Source organism: Panthera leo, chromosome A2 (assembly GCF_018350215.1).
Source record: "Panthera leo isolate Ple1 chromosome A2, P.leo_Ple1_pat1.1, whole genome shotgun sequence".
Classification (NCBI taxonomy): Eukaryota; Metazoa; Chordata; class Mammalia; order Carnivora; family Felidae; genus Panthera; species Panthera leo.
The window spans coordinates 40,258,243-40,273,079 of record NC_056680.1 but is presented as its reverse complement, the minus strand read 5'-3'; the positions used below and the strand labels follow the sequence as shown (position 1 = coordinate 40,273,079).

Here is a 14,837-nt window from a genome sequence, read left to right as displayed (position 1 = left end):
ATGGTGGATGGAATCATTTACACTTTTTAAAATATTTCTTTATCTCTTACTCTTTTTTTTTTCCTTTTGGTTGAATGTGTATATAGTTGATTTCATGTAAGTTAAATGCATCTTCAAAGTACATAGATGGAAGCTATTTTGATCTTATTAGAGAAGACAATGCAAAGCCACTGCTGTCAGTATGGATCCCTTCCCATATACTCCCATGTCTGCAAGCACAGACACTCAACTGCGTGAGGAAATAAAACCTCTCTCTGTGGGAAGAACAAAGTGTTATGTTTACTAGGCTTAATAATTATTCCTTTGGATGTACTATGTTCACCAAGCTTAAGAAGGTCCTCTATGACTGAATTTGGAGGGATTTTTCCCATACTTAATCCTGTCTGTCTCAATTATATTTTGTTTTTAAAGTTGTTTTCCAAAATTGAAGCATTTAGTACAATAATCAAGGCAATGGCTGATGATGAACAACATAGCGAAGGGTACCCTTGAACCTGTTCTGCATCACACTGGTTTTCATTTCTGTGAATGCAACACAAGTCAGCTGTGCCTCTCCATCCCTTAAGTCCCCAGGGTCTGCACACACTGCCACGTAACAGGGATGCTATGCAAGCATCCGAGAGCACGCCCAGGAAAGGACTTGGAAACAGAGCGATCCATGCTGGTCTCTCCTTGCATGACACTAAGTCTTGTTTATTTCTATACGTGTCTTAGTTTTCCATTCTGTGCTGACATATTCATTGTGTTGTTTCAGATCGACCCCAACAGCATCGCGGCCAAGGATGGGCGCATCCGAGAAGGAGATCGCATTATCCAGGTACGTCAGCTTCCAGCCAGCAGCTTCATCCCCTGCCTGACAGTGGAGAGCACATTTTATGGATTACGTCAATAGCTTTAGGGCTGAAGAGGTTAAAGAACCAGGATTACCAAATCAGATGTGGTATATAGTGAGGCCAGACAAGTTAAATGAATGAGTGAATCACAAGCCCCAGAAAGTAAGATGCATCAGGGAGTGGGGAGGCCTAGGACAAACGGGAGAGAGTGCCCCAGCACCTTACAGAAGGCGAACCTCATTTCCTTTCATTCTCTTTGGTCAAAGACCACCCAGCAGGGGCCCAGGTCAAGCCAGTAATCTTGGCCACTTGTGAACCAAAATAATTCTTGTTTTAAAAATTTTTTTAATGTTTTTTATTTTTGAGAGAGGGAGACACAGAATCTGAAGCAGGCTCCAGGCTGTGAGCTGTCAGCACAGAGCCCAACGTGGGGCTCGAACCCACGAACAGTGAGATCATGACCTGAGCCGAAGTCCCATGTTTAACTGACTGAGCCACCCAGGTGCCTCCTCCCTTTTATTAAAATTTAATTTTGGAGCACATGTGTCAAGGTTGGTCTTGCCCCGAAAATAGAAACATCTTGGGCAAATTTAGTAAGATAGATGGAGAAGCATTTTAAATTTCATGAGTTGAATGCCACCATACCATAGAATGGCTTCTATGGGTAGTTTCTTCACCAGGACCCCGAATGCTCTTTGGACCCAAAATGAGACTGGCTTGTTTCAACAGCAGTCTGTTTTAATCTCACAGAAATTGAGATTCTTTGCCACAGGGCTTAGCGTCTGCCTCTTCTCAGTCACACCATCTCATTTCTAACCCACCATGTTTATATCTGCCATTACACCCCTCACCACGAGTAATTTTTATTTTCTTCTTCCACTGCTTATTCTGCATTTCCTCAGACTTCATCCCAAACCTCAGCTGCTTAAGAACCCTTTCCTGGTAGAGTAACCCAGACCTTGATTCCTAAATGTGCTGATGCACCTGCAGTCCTGTGTTTGGGGATGCTGTAGCTTTCCATTAGCCTTCACTACGGGGCATGGAAGTACTGGGTTCCGGACATGGCCCTGCCTCTCTCCACTGGTAACTGGGTTCAGTCACCCCAAGTCACCCCTTTGCTGCCTCCTGGTTCCCTGGCATAAGGAGTTGAGTGGCAGGCTCACCTTCCTGTTCAGTGGGACCATCCCTGTGCCCCCTGGAGGAATCCTCTGCCTTGGGACTAACACCTCCATACCAGGTGTGAGAGAGTCCCCCTCACTAGACTTTCCGTCCCACCTAAAAAAGGTTCAGGTACCAAACGGGCACCCAAAACACCACATGTAATGCCATTTCCTTATGTGCCTTCCCCTTCCGTAGTGGTCACATCACACCTGCTGCTGCTTTTTCTCCCATATTCTCTGAAAAGATCTGTAATAATGAGTGTAATAATTCCCTTTCGGTTCCTGCCTGAGTATTCTGTCTGATGAAATTGCTCAGCTGTTCCCTCTTCACAACATGGTGATTTTTCTCAGTCTGCCTTCTGGAGTCTCAGCGACTTCTGTTCAAGGAGCTTCCACATTAGTAGCCTTGTACACCTGTCACAGTGACAGACTAGTCTGAGCAGGGCCTTTCCTTCTGAAAATGAGCATCCTTTTCAAGCTCTGTGGAAGTTCGGTGTTCCAGCTGTGACTGGGTGACACAGCCGCCTGGAACAGTACGGAATGATTTTGGGTGAACTAATTATGCTGTTGTCCACCCCTCCGATGCCTCATCACTTTTCTTTTTTTTTTAAAGATTAATGGGATAGAGGTGCAGAACCGTGAAGAGGCTGTGGCTCTTCTAACCAGTGAAGAAAACAAGAACTTTTCTTTGCTGATTGCAAGGCCTGAACTCCAGGTGAGTCAACTTGCTGCCAATGAAGCAGGGTCTGTATTTCTTAAATTTATTTTTTTATTTGGATCTCCTTCATTTTATTAAATCTTTAATATACAAAGTTGAAGTCCGTGGCATACTGAGCATTTGGGTTTCTTTTTTTTTTTTTAATATGCAATTTATTGTCAGATTGGTTTCCATACAATATTTTTGAGACATAGAGCATGAGCAGGGGAGGGGCAGAGAGAGGGAGACACAGAACCCCAAGCAGGCTCCGAGCCATCAGCACAGAGCCCGACGTGGAGCTCAAACTCACAGACTGTGAGATCATGATCTGAGCTGACCTGCAACCAACTGAGCCACCGAGGCGCCCTGGGTCTGTGCTTCTAAAACCAAAAACCCAAGTCTGTTGGCCCTATGGACCACTGCCCAAGCATTGAGTTTGAATTTGAAGGCACTATGTACCCTGAAAAAGTAGTCTCATTTGATGTGACCTAAAATCTGTGTAAGGAGACCCCTGACATGCAGCCTGGCATTTATACCACAGGCCCAGCAGGCTCATTAGCATGGGAATGAGGGAGGAGAAGGAAATATAACGGAATGGAAAACACAGCCGGGGTCATAACCATCAAGATGTTTGAGTTTCTAAAGTTTGACAAATGTTTCAGCCTAGATCCACTGTGTGGACATCAATTCTAACCCAAGAGCCAAGGGAACCTACCACATGATGGCTGTGGTCAGTAACACTGCATAGCTACTACAGCTTGGCTGAGAGTTTAGATAGTCTCATCACACGAAAAAAGTAGCTGTGTGAGGAAATGCTATGTTATTAGGTGGATTGTAGGAATCATTGCACTACATTTATGTATGTTAAATCACGATGTACATCTTACACAGCAAATACAATTTTTATTTTATAAAACTAAAGAACTATTCTTATTTTCTTTCTTTTTCTCAAAAGGCCAAATAATAAATATGTTTGGCTTTGGGGGCCATATAGTCTCCAGTGCAATTGCTAGACTCTGCCACTGGAGCACAGAAGTGGCCACAAACAGCAGGCCACATTCAGCCCACGGGCTGTAAGATCTCAGCTCCCTGAAGAGTCTGTGCTAGGAAGATCCTGGCCTAATAACGAGTGATGAGCCTTGCCCCAGGCAGCTAGTTTTAGCACACCTATTTTCTGTGTCAAAAAGAACTCTTCCCATACCACAACTAGACACTCTTCAGGGCCTGCTAACCTTGTGTGTAGGCCAGGAGACAGGGCTGGCCCGACCTGACCCCCCGAACACAGCGGGCCTGCTCCACTGACGGTAGCTGCTAGGGATGCAAGGGTGTCACCCTGCAAAAATAAAACCATGGACACCAGAGACTTGGCCAGACATGGTATAGGGTCGAAGGTCTCTTTCACGTGAAAGATGCCAGTTTTCTGATGGACACCAAACCAACGGGCACATTGCACTTTGATGACTCCTGCAAGAGGGAGCCTTCTCCCCTTCTCCCAGGGTAATATCCTTGGTTTTAAAAAGTAAGTAAAATGAAAACAAAAGGAATCTTTTCTGAGGCCTGTGGTGGCTGTTGCTTCTTCTCCGCAGCTGGACGAGGGCTGGATGGACGATGACAGAAACGACTTTCTGGACCACCTGCACATGGACATGCTTGAGGAGCAACACCAGCAGGCCATGCAGTTCACCGCCAGCATGCTGCAGCAGGTAAGGCCACGGCCCCTCACCCCTCTGAGCGATGGCAAAATGTGCACCCTCCATCTCCCTCATGATGTGAAAGACCATCAGAAACCCACCGGCCCGGAAGGCAGCAAGAAAATGAAGTGCTTTTCTGTTTGCACACCAACAAAATGCAAGCTGATACTCTCACCGGCCAAGGGAGTGCAGCTTGGCTTTTAAAGCTGAGCAGTAATGGGAGGTACAGCTGACTTGCTGGCTGTTGGGAAAACACACGGGCCAGCTCTAAAGCAGGTCAGAAAACATGAAGTCATGTTTTCAAAAGTAGAGCAATTCCCTGGGTGTTGCCTGAGCTGCTTAGATTGTTTTAGCCCCCTTCCGTTCCCCCTCCGTGGTCAGAGTCCTGATAAAGTACTAATTGAGTAATAAGGCCCTGTAGGCTTCCTGCTCTCCATGCACTGGGACCTTGAATGGCTAGGATCATTCACTGAGGTAAAGTGACTCTTCCCCTCTGCTTAGACAGGAAAAGTGAGGAGGAGAAGTGTAGGAGTTTAGCACCAGTCAATCTGGCCAGATCGTTGAACTAGTACTGATCCCATATGCTGCCCCTGAGCCTTAGAAAGCCCTGTCCTGAAAAACCCTTGCCCTACAGGAAAGGTGGAACCTGGTAACCACGGGCGGGGCCTCCCTCATTTTGGCCGTTTGTTCTTGTTACAGAAGAAGCATGAGGAAGACGGGGGAACCACAGACACCGCCACCATCCTGTCCAATCAGCACGAGAAGGACAGCGGCGTGGGACGGACAGACGAGAGCACACGCAACGATGAGAGCTCAGAGCAGGAGAACAACGTCGACGACGCCACCGCGTCATCCACCCCGCTGGCCGGGCAGAGGAAGCTCACTTGCAGCCAGGACACCCTGGGCAGCGGCGACCTGCCGTTTAGCAATGAGTCCTTCCTGTCTGCTGACTGCGCTGACGCCGACTACCTGGGCATCCCCGTGGACGAGTGCGAGCGCTTCCGGGAGCTCCTGGAGCTCAAGTGCCAGGCCAAGAACAGCAACCCCTACAGCCTGTACTACGCCAGTAGCCCCCTGGACGCCAGCAAGAGCGACCCCGAGAGCGTGGACAAAGAGCTGGAGCTGCTGAACGAGGAGCTGCGCAGCATCGAGCTGGAATGCCTGAGCATCGTGCGCGCGCACAAGATGCAGCAGCTCCGGGAGCAGTACCGCGAGTCCTGGATGCTGCACAACAGCGGCTTCCGCAACTACAACACCAGTATCGACGTCCGCAGGCACGAGCTGTCGGACATCACCGAGCTCCCGGAGAAATCCGACAAAGACAGCTCGAGCGCCTACAACACGGGGGAGAGCTGCCGGAGCACCCCGCTCACCTTGGAAATGTCCCCCGACAACTCCTTGAGGAGAGTGGCAGAGGGCAGCAGCGAGGGGGCCGTGGGGACCACGGAAGCTTACGGGCCGTCCCCAAAGAACCTGCTGGCCATCACCGAAGATCCCGAGGTGGGCAGCGCCAGCTACAGCCCCCCTCCTCCTCAAGAGCTGGGGACCAGCCAGGCCCCCGAGAGCAGGGAGCGGAGGCCCAGCGATGACAGCGGGAGTCCCAGCCCCGCCCCGAAGCTGGCCGGCTCGTACCTGTCCCCCTTCCCCCACTCGCCCTACAAACACGCCCACATCCCAGCGCACGCGCAGCACTACCAGAGCTACATGCAGCTGATCCAGCAGAAGTCGGCCGTGGAGTACGCGCAGAGCCAGATGAGCCTGGTGAGCATGTGCAAGGACCTGAACTCGGCCGGCCAGGCGGAAGCCAGGATGGAGTGGAAAGTGAAGGTCCGCAGCGACGGCACGCGCTACATCACCAAGCGGCCGGTGCGGGACCGCCTGCTGCGGGAGCGCGCCCTCAAGATCCGCGAGGAGCGCAGCGGCATGACCACCGACGACGATGCGGTGAGCGAGCTCAAGCTGGGGCGCTACTGGAGCAAAGAGGAGAGGAAGCAGCACGTGGTGAAGGCCAAGGAGCAGAGGCGCAGGCGCGAGTTCATGATGCAGAGCCGGCTGGATTGCCTCAAGGAGCAGCAAGCGGCCGACGACAGGAAGGAGATGAACATCCTTGAACTGAGCCACAAAAAGATGATGAAGAAGAGGAATAAAAAGATATTTGATAATTGGATGACAATCCAGGAACTCTTAACCCACGGCACAAAATCACCAGATGGCACGAGAGTATACAATTCCTTCTTATCCGTGACTACTGTATAATTTTCACTTCTGCGTCGTGTACATAAAAGAGAACGCTACCGTTGGGGTAGAAATTCCTGCCTCGTTCAATGCGGCAAGTTTTTGTATATAAGATAAATACGGTCATCCTGTTTATAGTCCAGATTGGCCAGCTCTGCAACTAGCTCTATTTTAAGTGGAGAAAAACCACCCTTAACAAAGGCAATATTAACAAACAGAGCTTTTTTCAAATAGCAATTGTACTTTTTTACTTCCTACCTTTTACATAAAGTGTTTAAATTTCAAAAAGATCTTTTTATTAAGCATACTTTCACAGAATAATTTGTTTAAAACTATATTCATATAAAAAAGTTAAACACGCTTTTTTTTTTCCCTGCCGAAAACACAGATACAACTGCCAGTGTGTATTTTTAATGGAACTCTATTTTATAATGTTACTTTGTTGGATGTGTTTCATATGAGTGACCATTAATATATAATTTAGGTCAAGGCTTCAACTCAACACTACCAAACTGTGTGGTTAATGATTTAATATACATAACCAAACCAGCAGTGTTTAGAGTTGGGATACACATTTAAACATTTTTCTGGTTAAAGTTCCCAAGAGTGTGTAAAGGTTTTAACAGAAAGCAAAATATCATGCAGCTTTATGGAAGTTTAAAGCATGTTTGCAAATATTGCAGCCCAATGGAAGAATTTGCATGTACAGGAAAGTTGTGGATGGAGATGGTTTGTGGAATTTTAAGTGCTCATTGTAGTAAACCTTTGCTTTGTAGATTTGAAGGGACAGAGTTTTACAAGCAAGCTCATGAAATCATGATTAGTTACAAACATTAAGTAAAATGAAGTTAAAATAAATTATTATTTTCTATTTGACATGTTTTGAAGTGATTCCTCATTTTTTTTTGCAGTGGTGCTGATAAAATAAAAGCCTTTTTCAGTGTTTATTTTTTACTTCCATTACATTATCTACTTCCTTGCGAATATATAAGTCAGATCATCCAATACCTGCATTCTGCCCAAAACCCAAAGACAGACGTGAAACAAATGTCTATCAGTGAAGAAAGAATAAGGCATCAAACTCACCATTTAATCCTCCATTTTGACTCCTGTCTTGCAGAAAGCCTCAACCTGGCCCATTTATCCTGTAGATAAGAATGAGTAGGAGCAAGTTTATCAATCAGGGTCATGTTTACAACGAAATCTCTTTGGTCTATTGCAACCATTACTGCCTGCCAGTAAAACACCTCTGGGTGGCTAGCCCCAACTTTCCATTTCTGCAAATTATCTGGTATTGCCACAGAATAACATAAGTCACCAAAATGAGTGGGTTTCAAAACTGGTATGTTTTAAAATCCCAACAACCCCCAGGGTCTTAAATAATGAATTTGCTACAAATTGTTCCCTGGCTCTGGTGTTGACACCAATTGCAGCTATAATACCTACTGAAAAAAAATCAAGATAGGATTTGGAAGGGTGTCATTTTCATTTGCGATGATGTCTGACATCTGGTTTATTCCCTGATCTGGCCAAAAATGTGATTGAAATGACCAGGTGTGTAGGCATCTCATATATTCCTCCCCTGTCCCCTACTTCAACCAAAATGCCTTCTTTGAGGCTAAAATCTTGAGACTGACTAGGAGTCAGTCACACTGGGCAACAGAACAATGTCATGAAGGTAAGACACTGAATTGCTTAAGATGTCTGTTCATTGTCTCTTCCAGATTAGGCGCTGCAAAGATAATTACATCTGCTACATTAATCAACCCTCCAAAGAGAAGTTTTTACAAAAGGGTGGACTATTCGGGGCATGGTTTTCCTATATTCTCCCAAGTTCACCAGCCAACAGAACCGGACCCTCGGCTCCCAGAAGATGCGCATCTATAGTGCTCTCTTATCTCATAACATTTCTTCCTAGTTCACATTTCACAGACCATAAACACTGCTGTAAGACACATGGAAGTATGCAGGTTTCTGAGGGGAAATAGCTTTCCTCCCCTTGTCTGTTCTCCTTCAAGGTCAGAAGCAAGTATATGGCCACAACAACCAAGAGCTCCAGTCCAATCATGTGACACAAAAGTCAAGTAGAGAAGTTTCTCACCAGAGCTTCCCACATGCCTCCAGATTTAGGAGTCAGCCAGTGCCACTTAAAAACAAGTCCAATTCTAGATCCTTCCGTTACAACTTACTTGTAAAATCATTCTATCATATAGGGGTGCCTGGGTGGTTCAGTTGGTTAAGCATCTGACTTCAGCTCAGGTCAGGATCTCATAGTTCATGGGTTCAAGCCCTGCCTCAGGCTCTGTGCTGACAGCTTGGAGCCTGGAGCCTGCTTTGAATTCTGTGTCTCCCTCTCTTTGTGTTCCTCCCCCACTTGCTCTCTCTCTCTCTCTCTCTCTCTCCCAAAAATAAAGATTAAATTTAAAAAAAAATCATTCCATCATATAAATACATTTGGTCACAATTTACAATGTGACAGGTTTCCAAATCTAATTGAGCAAATCCACTCCAAAAAGAAATTCAAAGACAAATCAGAAATCATTTTATCCATGAGCAAGAGGCTCAAGGAGAAAAATGGGGCTCATTTAATAAACAAACGGGAATTTGAATTTAGAACCAACCACCTATTCCCACAGCTGTTAGTGCCATGGCGACACAAGAGAGGTAGATATATACAGTTAATTCAGATGCATTCAACTTGTGCCCTCAACCAAAAAATAAACACATTTTACCAGTGGATACCCTGGAGTGAGCATAAGCCAGGAGACATGAATCTGCCATTTCTTCAGTGAATTTGAGCTCCCAAGTGCCTTGTGGTGCTGGCATTTCCCAGCCTGTGGTTGAGTTGAGGGATTTTCCTGGGTAATAGTGACAAGAGATAATTTAGAACTTCTGTTCTCACTGGTGTCAAAGCCTAGCTCCTGTGTCAACAGAAGTTCCTCTGGAACCGACAGACTTTTCTACTGCCCCAGCTGCTATACTTTATTTCCCTGATTTCCTTGGCCGATGTAAGAATCTAACACAAGCTATGGATTCTCTACACAGAAAAATAGACCTATAATAAGTAACATTGAGGGGTGCCTAGGTGGCTCAGTCAGTTAGGCATCTGACCTCAGCTCAGGTCATAATCTCATGGTCAGTGAGTTCAAGCCCCTCATCAGGCACTGTGCTGACAGCTCAGAGCCTGGAGCCTGGTTCAGATTCTGTGTCTCCCTCTCTCTGCCCCTCTCCCACTCACACTCTATCTCTCTCAAAAATGAATAAATGTTAAAAAAATTTTTAATAAATAACACTGATGAGTTGTGAATAATTTTAAAGGACTTATGTGCCCCCTAAAGTCCATTCATGGGCCTCAAGATCTAAAAACCTAAACATTAGACCAACTAAACTAGACAATTCTGTGGATTTCTTTTTCAAGCTGTTTTTAGTTGTACTTGATAGCACTGTTTGATTTGGATGCCCACTTTTGATGTCAAGGAATACATTTTTTTCCCCATTAGAACCATACTGCCTATGGCAATTAAAACTCAAGAAACCACCAGCAACTATAACAGTCATTGTGCTCATGGTTATTCCTCTCATAGCTACATAAATTTCAGACTTACAAGACAGATTCCCACTTCTCCACATCAGTCACTCCATTGGCTGGAAAACTCAAATTTAAACAGTACTTCTAAAATACAAAGGGATGGGGCCTGTGGGTGGCTCAGTCTTTTAAGCATCCAACTTCAGGTCAGGTCATGATGTCATGGCTCGTGAGCTTGCACTCCGCTTTGGGCTCTGTGCTGACAATGCAGACTCTGCATGGATTCTCTCTGCCCCTTTCTCACACCCTCTCTCTCAAAAACAAACAAACAAAAAAAACCCCAAAGGGATAGAAATGAGAATTCATTAATGATTCACTGCTACATGGTTCAATACAGGAGGCCCTAGCCATATCTGGCTGTTGAACATTTAAAATATGGCTAACCTAAACTGAAATGTTTTAATAAAATGAATTTAAAAGACTACTAAAAAATTTAAAAAGGACATTTCAATTTGTATGCATACTGAAATGGTAATATTTCACACGTGTTGGGTTAAATAAAATAATTTTAATTTCATCTTTAATGTGGCTCCTAGAAAAATTTTAATTGCCTATGTGGCACATAATCTATTTCTATTGCATAGCACTGATAGAGATTATCAAGCATGAGTGTGCAAAACCACCATGTGATCTCACCAAAGGTGGGGCAGTTGTGCAAGGCAGATGGCCTTATCAACAGTTTAGACTCAGATTATGATGAAATTTGCCCAGTTGAGTGTAGGGATGTGATTTGAATTTGCAACCACCTGATGCCAAACCCTTCACCTGTCACCACGGTGCCTCCATCTGTTTCTCAAGAAGTAACTTGAAGTCTGTTCAAGTTATGTTATTACTTTTAATACGGTCATGACTGCAATAAAAGAAATTGCTTCAAAACGACAAGCATTTTGCTCAGTTCCCTTTGAGTTTTAAATTACAGAGTATTCTAACTCTCCTGGCAAGAACATATGACAGACAACACATAAAAATACAGGAATTTGGGGGCTTAAATTAAGCTTTTCATCTTTTAAATGAAAACAGGAGATCCCAAGTCGCAAGAATCACAAATGTGATGAGGTAGGACTACAGACGTTGCCTGGGGAATACTGGTTGGAGAACTAATTAGTATCATAAACTGAAGTATGAAAATTTACCAAATAATTATCTACTGGTAGCTTTAGAAGTAGGTTACAGGTCACTTGTTAGCAAAATTGCCCCAAACCAAGAAAGCAAACACAGTTGTACCATAAGCAAGTGTAACTCCCAGTTTTATTTGTCTCCTGATTGTTTGAAGCACATTAGGATTTCTGCCGAGCAGCAACTAATTAAAAAGAAATCACTAAAACCGAGATAATATACAAGAATTCTCATGGCAAATGCTGTAGCCTTCAATTCTGATTAAATGTGAATTCCCTAAAGCAGGTACAAAACAAAGCATGGTTCTTTGGGTTTCATTCAGATGGGTTTTTCTGCTTAAATGATCCATTTTGTTTTAGCTTCCAGTTTCAACTGATCCTGAAAGAGCGCTGTCCAAGGGGGCCTGTGATTTGCCAGGAATGTGGTTTTGCCTTCCAATGGCAGAATGCTGACCTCAGTGCACTCGGCTACTTTTTAAAATGAAAAATGGGCCATTAACGACTCTTTCTTCAGTGGGGCTATTGTAGAGTTAAACTTCCTTACCTATTTGTTGAGTCTTGCCAAAGTCCTCACAAGCCAAATGAAACTGTCTAGACCTCAGTCTCTCAAAAATATATTAGGATCAGGTTGAATTGTGCATTTAGCTCTCTTCCCTTAGCTGCCACCCCGGACATTATAGGTTTGACTTAGCATTTTTAGCTCTGAGGAACAGTTGCCACCCTTGTGCTCTGGGAGCTACATCAAAACACAGCATGGATTTCTTCAGTCAGTACTTTTTTGTGCCTGCAGAGTTTAAGGCCACAGTGAGTTCTCATAAAGCTTTCTGTTGGGAAAGAAAAACCATAACCCAATCATCACAAAAATACTTGAAAAAATATGCCAGCATGGTTACAACAGGGGGTGGATAGAGAGCTAGTGCCACAGAATTCAAGGAAGGTTTCCCAAAAAAGTTATGGTTGAGCTGAAAGCCAATGGTTGGATGTGAGTTAACTAGGCAAAGAGAGTGGTTATATTTGAGGCAGAGGAAACAGCATATGCAAAGGCCCTGAGGTGGGAGAGACATGGCTTACTTGAAACAAAAAAACAAAAACACCCAAAGACAGCCAGTGTAGCTTATGCTCACAAAGCAGTGGAGAGAATGGTGGGTGCTAGGACTGGTGAGGTAGGAAAGAGCCAAACTCTCTGCATGACCATAAATAGCCAGTCAATATGGCCAACATTTATTGCGCACCTAATGTGTGCTAGAAACTATGCCAAACGTTTATATGTGCTAACCTGCTTGAGCATAAAGAGCCTATGAGATGGGTAGGATCGTTATCCTTTTGCAGGTGAGAAAACAAACAAGACTTAGGGAAGCTACTTGCTCAAAGTGAAAGAGCTAGTACACAACTAAGGGGAAAGGAAAAACCAATTCTTTCCAGCCATTCTTAATCACTGTGCTCAGAAATAGCATTTCCTTGACAGGGGGCCCATGGATTTTCACTCTGAGACAGGCTCATATTGCAGCAGATGCCAGACTGGCTTGTTTATGTCTTACTTAGCTCAAGCTTAAACAACAGAAATCTATTTCTCACACTTCTGGAGACTGAGTAGAAGTGTAAGACCAGGGTGCCAGCATGATCAGGTTTTGATGACAATTCTCTTTCTGGCTTGTGGCTTGTAGATGGCTATTTCTCCATTGTGGGGAGACAGGAAGCTCTGGTGTCTTTCTCTTCTTATAAGGACACTAATCCCATAAGGGAGACCCCATCAGGACTTCGTCTAAACTTAATTACCTCCCAAAGGCCCAACTTCCATATGCCAATACAATGGGGGTTAGGGCTTCAGGACACGAATTTGGGAGGCATACAAACATTTAGTCAGTAAGTATCTGCATAACCTGTATTAATCATTTTGTGCCTTTCTCCAACACAGGGATAAATCTGTCTATAACCCTGTTGCTTCCCACTTCTATGCTATTGCAGATGATAACTTTAACAAGGTTGGTCAATTGACTTCTGCAGAGTTAACCAAGGTGACCATTGGTAAGCACCCATCTCCCTATCCAGACTTCTTTTTCCATCACCCATCAAGAGCACACAGATCAGGAGCTAAGAAAGAGTAAGTTTCCACCTCCCTTCCTTCCCAGCTAAAGCTGTTCCTCTCAGGTATTACCACTATCCGGAGGTAAAGAATCTGACCTGATGTAATGGTCCTACTGAATGTAAAATGAAGAAGACAATTTAAGTAGTTTTAGGACCACACAGCTTCTCTGATTAGCCAGCCTTCTGAAACACCTCCCCTGAGTTGTGACCCACTGTGTGAACTAACAGGGTGACTCTTTATCAAAGGGAGGTTTTCCAACCCCTGCTGCCACTCATTCAGAGTTTCTCTCCAGAAGTAATCTCCAAGGTATCCTAAGCAGAGGCCACAGATTTCCAAAGGCAGTAAACATTCACCTCCATAAACAAGTTTCTCAGTGCTGATCAACTGAAAGCACAGAGGAGCTGAATAAATCCTAATTAAATATAATTTAAGCCTTTCCACTTCCTGGGAAGGACACATTTAAGACAAGGAACATGGGCTTTGCAAATGCCTCACGTTTACCCAGAACGGTTGTAGCGCAGTCTTGGGAATAAGGGGTATCGGTTCTAATGAAAAAATGAGTTTCTAAGAGCCACCTTCACCATAACCCGAGGCTTGTTATGAGCATTTATGGACTTTGTTACCTTAAGAACATGTGCATGCCCCCTTTCTGGATTCCAAGCCAACATTTTAAGGAGTACTTTGGTGAAGGGCTTGTACCTGACCAATTTTTCTTCATCAATTTTTCAATCTTCTGGCTCTTTCTGACCCAGCCTTTTCAGGAATGCAACCTGTTTCTATTTTCTACTCCATTAACCCTCCTGCTTTTTCCTCCTCTTCACTGGGGTCACTTCTTTAATATATACCAAAGCTATCATGATCTGATTTCCCTTATGAGCAAATACAATTTACAAACCAGACTTGGAATTCATTCCTTCAATTAACATCAAGTATAATTCCAAAGGAAGTATATAGTGTTACATTTAGAAACAAGGCCAAATATTAAATGTGTTTCTTAAAACCCACTAAAACTCATAAATACTCAGCATATATAAAGAGAAAAGACCTCCAAGGGTGAAAGATCTACTACCTGTTCCAGATCTTGCCACAGGGTGAGCCAGGACACCTGCCTCTCAAAGTGATGCTTTGGGAGATGTCAGCAGACAAAACTCTAAAGCAAGCAGCCAGTAATTCATATGATTCCAGAATGTCCCCTTGTTATTTATCTTTAATACAGAGATCTCTTTAAAACTGCAGACAAGCACAAAATTGTGCATATAATTCAGGGGATTCACAAACCAGTGTACTGTCTTAAACCAAATCATAACAAATGCTGATGATCTCCTAGTCCAGAAAATCTCATGTCATCTTCACGACCTTGGATTAGGCAATTGATTTTTAAAAATGATGTCAAAATGTATGAAACAAAAGACAAAATAGATAAATTTGACTTCA

General features: G+C 44.2%; 1 protein-coding gene across 2 annotated transcripts in view; it reads left to right on the top strand.

The window, feature by feature from the left end:
• Positions 1-7,478, top strand: part of PDZRN3 (PDZ domain containing ring finger 3) — a 241,105-nt gene extending 233,627 nt beyond the window's left edge. For both annotated transcript variants that reach the window (XM_042929990.1, XM_042929991.1), the window contains 4 exons: positions 755-817; positions 2,607-2,708; positions 4,277-4,393; positions 5,081-7,478. In XM_042929990.1, the coding sequence (XP_042785924.1) occupies positions 755-817; positions 2,607-2,708; positions 4,277-4,393; positions 5,081-6,637 (1,839 nt within the window). In that variant the 3' untranslated portion in view covers positions 6,638-7,478. The remainder of the gene's footprint in view (positions 1-754; positions 818-2,606; positions 2,709-4,276; positions 4,394-5,080) is intronic.
• The last annotated feature ends 7,359 nt before the right edge of the window (positions 7,479-14,837 follow it).